The 5,638-nt window shown below is 55.4% G+C and overlaps 1 protein-coding gene across 1 annotated transcript; it reads right to left on the bottom strand.

The window, feature by feature from the left end:
* Nucleotides 1–864: 864 nt before the first annotated feature.
* MYCN (MYCN proto-oncogene, bHLH transcription factor) lies at nucleotides 865–5,425 on the bottom strand. Its single transcript, XM_004745965.2, has 2 exons — nucleotides 4,523–5,425; nucleotides 865–2,337 (listed from the first exon to the last, which is right to left on the bottom strand). The coding sequence occupies exons 1-2, from the start codon at nucleotides 5,310–5,312 to the stop codon at nucleotides 1,733–1,735; spliced, it is 1,395 nt and encodes a 464-aa protein (XP_004746022.2). The 5' UTR covers nucleotides 5,313–5,425; the 3' UTR covers nucleotides 865–1,732.
* Between the last annotated feature and the right edge of the window lie 213 nt (nucleotides 5,426–5,638).

Below are 5,638 nucleotides of genomic sequence, written 5' to 3' on the forward strand. Positions count from 1 at the left end.
TTCTGATGAATGAAACATTAGACAAAGGACCAGAGCGCTACTTTTCACCCCGAAGAGAAATAGGTTATTTGTAAGCTTTCAGTTCTGACCTCAAAGCCTCAGAAGCCAAGGTAACAACTTCCATCAGAGAATCTCAGAAATGCCTCCCTCCACTCCACAGACCCTGGCTGTCCTCCAGAGTCCGCCAAGGTTAATCCCGCTACCACAGGGCACCTGTGTGAAGTTAACAGTGCTACAGCACCCCAGTCCCTCCTAAAGGCACATGGCACTTGATCTGGGCCAAACACCTGTTGCTTCATGGGGCATTTTGGTGCATCAGAGCGCTCCTCTTAGGGGAGGGACCCTCTTCATCTTTTTATTCTGCTCTGGTATGTAAAGCAGTCCAATCCAATCCTAGTGCATTCTGAAGAATATGTACTTGGAGACAAACTTCATGACGTCCTAAAGCCACCCATGGAACAAATATTACCAACATAGCCAAGTTTCACCACCGTCTTGATTATACTTCTCACTCTACAGGGTTGACTGGGACTGGTATCTGAGTGTAACTCCATTAAATGGTCAACATTTTTTAAAGTGCTCTGTAAATTATTCAATGCTCGTTGTTACCGTGCCGTCATAAATGAGGTCTCCATTCTGGAAGAAACACCTTGTCATCTGAAGAATCACCTTCCCCTTCCTCAACTCCGTTCTCTCCACGCCAGGTGGGGAGAGGGGCCGCTCTCCAGTGAGGGCTGCCCAGTGAGCCCAAGATCCCACCAAAACATATGTACTATATTCACATTTAAGGGACAGAGGGGTAGGATTTCACTAGCGCTATTAAAGAGGAAAAAAAAAAAGCTGCATCATTTAATTGCTATTTATTTTCATAAACATGAGGTATTTCAAAGTGCTATAAGATGCAGCACTAAATATATACATTTTGAAGAAATTAAACACAGAACTTTGCATTTACCCAGTTCTATGCACCAAACATGAACAAATACATTAACAGGAAGAAACAGGCTAGGAAAAAGGCATATATATATAGTAAATTTCTTTACAAAAGTTTCTTAGTTCAAAAAGTGATAAAGTAATATCTACTCAAAACTTTCACAACTCATTTTCATACGAAAATATAAGTATCAAATTTAGTTATGTATCAGCATCATACTAAAGTATACAGGCAGTGTAAGAATTAGTACAGTACATAACAGAGATTAACAATATATTTGTATACAAAACATGCTCCTCAAACATTGAGGTATTACAGTACTTAGGTATGAACTTCCGGTCTAATACTGGCCGCAAAAGCCACCTCTCATTACCCAGGATGTATACAAAAGGCGGGTGTGTCCATGGTATTTACAGAAATGTTCCCCAGGGGGTATCCAATGGCAAACCCCTTCTGTGACATCTGCTGGAACTTAAGCACCATTTTAAAAAGAAGGAATGACTTTCTGTTGTTTGGAAACTTGGAACAAACAAGGTGACTTCAACAGCCCAGAGGCTCCCAACGGTCACAAACTCCAACCACGGTCTCGGAGGGGCCAGGGAGGACACGGCGACGGCCACCCAAGCATCCCATCGCGCAGAACCCCCACATGTCCTGCTCCCCACCCAGATCCAAACTCGACGGGGGACCGATCTGAAAGTAAACCAACATTCTTAATGTCAACACAATGTTTGTTTAAAAAAAAAAAAAATCAAAATGTGCAAAGTGGCAGAGTGACTGTCCAGTTTCGAGAAACGTTTAGCAAGTCCGAGCGTGTTCGATCTTCTTTAGCAACTGCTGCTGCCTGGCCTGCAACTTCTCCTTCTCCAGCAAAAGCTGATGCTCCTCGGCCTGGAGGGAGTGGACGTACTCGGTGGCCTTTTTCAAAATGACCACCTTGGCGGCCTTCTCGTTCTTCACCAGCTCTGGCACGTGGTCCCTGAGCGTGAGGAAGCTGGAGCGCAGGTCGTTCCGGCGCTGGCGCTCCAGAATGTTGTGGTTCCGGCGGCGCTCGCTGTCCTCCGAGTCGGAGTTGCGGGGACTCAAGCTCTTGGCCTTGGGGGCGATGACGCTCTTGAGGGGGCGGGGCGATGCTTCGCTCTTGATCTTCTTCTGGGGCGGCACATCCTCGCTCTCCACGTAGGGCGACGGGGCGGCATAGTTGTGCTGCTGGTGGATGGGGACACAGCGCTTGAGGATCAGCTCCCCCGGAGGGGCCCTCCCAGGGCCCAGGGCTGCGTTCTTGGGACGCACAGTGATGGTGAAGGTGGTGACGGCCTTGCTGTTGGAGGAGGACCGCCGCTTCTCCACGGTCACCACGTCGATTTCCTCCTCGTCGTCTTCCTCTTCGTCATCATCATCATCTATGAACAAGATGGGAGTCATTCTTTTGGTGACACACACGAACTACCCCCAATCTCTCCACTCGGTCTCTTGTGGCAGGCGCAGGGCTTGCCAATCATCGGTGACCCGCCCACAGAGGTGGACAGGATCCTACCCAACGCCTGGAAACACATCTGGAAATTCCCCCTTACCCACACTCCTAGACCTTCCAACCTCCGCTCAGACTTTAGCAGGTGGCAAAATTAGGAACTCGGCTTGTCAGATGGCATCTGACTCCATCACACACGAGTTGGGGGACCCTGGGCAAGTTAAACTGTGGAAGCCTCAATTTCATTGGGGACAGTAACGGGGTTCTGGAGTTGCACAGGTAATACAGAGAGAACCGGGTCCAGGAGACACAAACACGCTCAGGGAACGATAAGCTTTTATCATCACTTTTACCCAAAGACTCGCTCATTATTTCCAACTCCACACTTAAGAACTGGGGCTCCCCGTTTTAGGAGCCTCGTTAAGCAACTGACACAGAGCCGAGTTTGATTTTAAGTCCTTACAATGAAAGGGCCACTTAATGGTCGGAGGCAGAGAAATTAGCTGCCTGCCAGAAACCTGAGTTCCATCCAGTAAGCAGGTGTTCATCTAATAAAAACCAAATCCGACCAACGAAGTCGGAATCCACAGGAACTCTAAAGCCCGAAGAGGGGGCGCCTCTTCCCGCAAGCCCGCAGCAGAAACAGCAACCCAAAAACATGTAGCATCATGTCTGCATTTCCCTCTCTCTACTTCTCTACCACCTCGCTGGGATCGAAAATTATTGTTTAAAATGCAAGCATGAAAATCAAAACACATCTTCTGCTTGATCTGAAGGGGGCCGGAAAGCTGAACAATTGTGGGATTTGTTCTAAAGCCGAAATGTGAGGCTGTTCCAGTCTGTGGGTCCCTTTAAGCCCATGTTTTGGTTTTCTGCCAAGAAGACAGCTGTTGGAAGGAAGTGCTTCCTCACTGAGAGCTGTCAAGGCACAGACATTAAAGGGACAGACCCGATTCAAACTGGAGGCTTATCACCAAGTTTCCTTCCAGGAGCCTTAGAGGGATCCATCCTCAGCCCTCAAGGAAATGCAGGCTTGTTATCCACCTGCACCAAGAATGCACATTTTCACGATCCCCTGGGGTCCCAGCTCCCCACCACCAGGACAAGGGCTATCCAAGTGTTTGGACAGACTTCTTTACCTCCAGAGTCCCTCGCAAAGTCTGGGTTTTAACCCAACCCTGCCGTTTTAAGGCAGAGGTAGGCACACAACAGAAGCAATCAAAGGGTGCCTTCCAGCCTGCGGGGGGATTCCTGGAGGCCCTGAGTGGCCGCCCTCACCTTGAAGGGCACTGGGTCACAAAGTAACTCCGGCCTGAAATTAGTCCCGGAATTCTCACCAGAGACAAAGACCGGACCCAGTTCCCACTGCACCCCGTAAAGAGGCAGCCCCTCAAGAATGTACACAACCGCTGTGGTCCTTGCCACCAGCTGCTGGAGGGAGGGAGGGGGGTGCCCCCAGCACCCCCAGCCTTTCAGATCCTCCGCGGGCCGCTGGCCAGCATACTGCCGCCTGCTGGCCACGGACCAGGAGCAAATAGCCCACCACCCACGGAGGGCGGAGAAGACTACCCAGGCTTGAAAAAATAAATAAATAAAACCGGTAGTAGCCATCTGTGCAACCTCCCTCTACCTTCCAGCGCCCTACATAGGATTCTGCGCCGCCTTTGTGTCTTCTCCCCGCGCCTGCCCTCCCCTGACCCGGGAGGCGGTCCCTCTCCACCCTCGTGCTAACAGGTTTCTGCCCTGAAAACACACCCAGCGCACCTCTCCACTCCCACCCAGCTTTCGCCACCCAGTGTTTCCTAATTTTATCCCTGGACTGGCTGCAACGGAGAGGCGGGGAGGGTGAGCGCGCCAGCAGGGGCTCGGAGAGAGGGTGGAAGGAACTTCAGCGAGGGTGAGACTCTGGGGTACACCCTCTTGGCAGCCCCCACTCCCCCCTCTCCTCCTCATCCCGGGGCTCGGCTTGGAGGAACCTGGCCCTCTGCCACCTGCACTACCTCTAAAATACTCCCCCACAACCCTCCGCAAAGCCAAACCCAGGAAGAGTAACAAAGGGAGCGCGACTCCGGCTCCAGTGCTCCCGGGAGGCAGCCGGCCTCCGGCCCGGTCTTTACCTGAGTCGCTCAGGGTGTCCTCTCCGGAGGTGCTGAGAGCCTTGTGGTCACCGCCACTGGCCGGACGGCCGCCGGGGCGCGGGGGGACGGCCGCCGGGGCGCCGGCCGAGGCCGCGGCACTCGCCCCCGAAGCGACCGCAGCAGCGCCGGCCGCCGGGGCACCGGCGGGAGCGGCGGGCGCGGGCTCGCGCTTGTTCACGGGGAAGGGGAAGACGACGGCGGGATCCACGCACTCGGCGGCCGGGTGGGCGAGCTCCGCGGGCAGGGCGGCCCCGGCGCGGCCCGCCCCCGCCGCCGCACAGTGCCCGCGGCCCGCAGGGCTGGTGGCGCCCGCTCCCGGGGCCGGGGCCGCGGGACCGGCAGCCGGGGGCCCGCGGCCGTGCTGCAGCTTCTCGCTCACGGCGCGCTCCAGCTTCTCGCGGGCGGAGAAGCCGCTCCACATGCAGTCCTGGAGGATGACCGGGTTGGGAGTGAGGCCGCCCAGGCCCCCCAGGCCGAACGCGTCCTCCTCGGCCGGGTTGCCCCACAGGTCGGCCTCGGGCAGCAGCATCTCGGTGGCCCAGTTCGGGGGCTCGGGGTTGTGCTCCGGGAAGGCACGGCTGGGCGACAGCGGGGGCGTGGGCAGCAGCTCGAACTTCTTCCAGATGTCCTCCCCCGGGGGGGTCGAGTCGGGGCCGCCGAAGTAGAAGTCATCTTCGTCCGGGTAGAAGCAGGGCTGCAGCGAGTCAAACTCAAGGTCTGGGTTCTTGCAGATCATCCCTGGCATGGTGGACGCAGTACAGCTTGGCATCGGCTCGCCTCCGGGCGGGCGAATGAGGGCTTCTTTCCGCTCGGCTCCTTTTAGTTAGGGGGGTGCTTCCTTCCCGTGGGGGGCGCGGAGGGCGGGGGCCCGCGCCAATCTCCGATACTGCAACCGACAGACACACGGGGAGAGGGGTTGGCAAGCGGAGCCGAATGGGGGGGGGGGGGGCCGGGCAATGGGCGCCCCCCACTTCCCCGGCTCCTCGGTCTCCCCTCCGAGCCCCCCACTCCGCCTGGTGCTCCCGAAGGTGGAGGAAGTTCTGGTTCTCGCTCTCTCCCTCTCCCTCCCTCCTTTTGTGTACAAGCTGTCTACGA

Source organism: Mustela putorius, unplaced genomic scaffold (genome assembly GCF_011764305.1).
Source record: "Mustela putorius furo isolate JIRA1106 unplaced genomic scaffold, ASM1176430v1.1 tig00000813_pilon_pilon_pilon, whole genome shotgun sequence".
NCBI lineage: Eukaryota > Metazoa > Chordata > Mammalia > Carnivora > Mustelidae > Mustela > Mustela putorius.

What these genes read in the sequence shown, in the direction of transcription:
- MYCN (XM_004745965.2), bottom strand. Translation starts at nt 5,312, where the DNA reads ATGCCAAGCTGTACTGCGTCCACCATGCCAGGGATGATCTGCAAGAAC. An exon ending in GGACACCCTGAGCGACTCAG is followed by an intron (nt 2,338 to 4,522) that starts GTAAAGACCGGG and finishes TCTTGTTCATAG; the next exon opens with ATGATGATGATGACGAAGAG.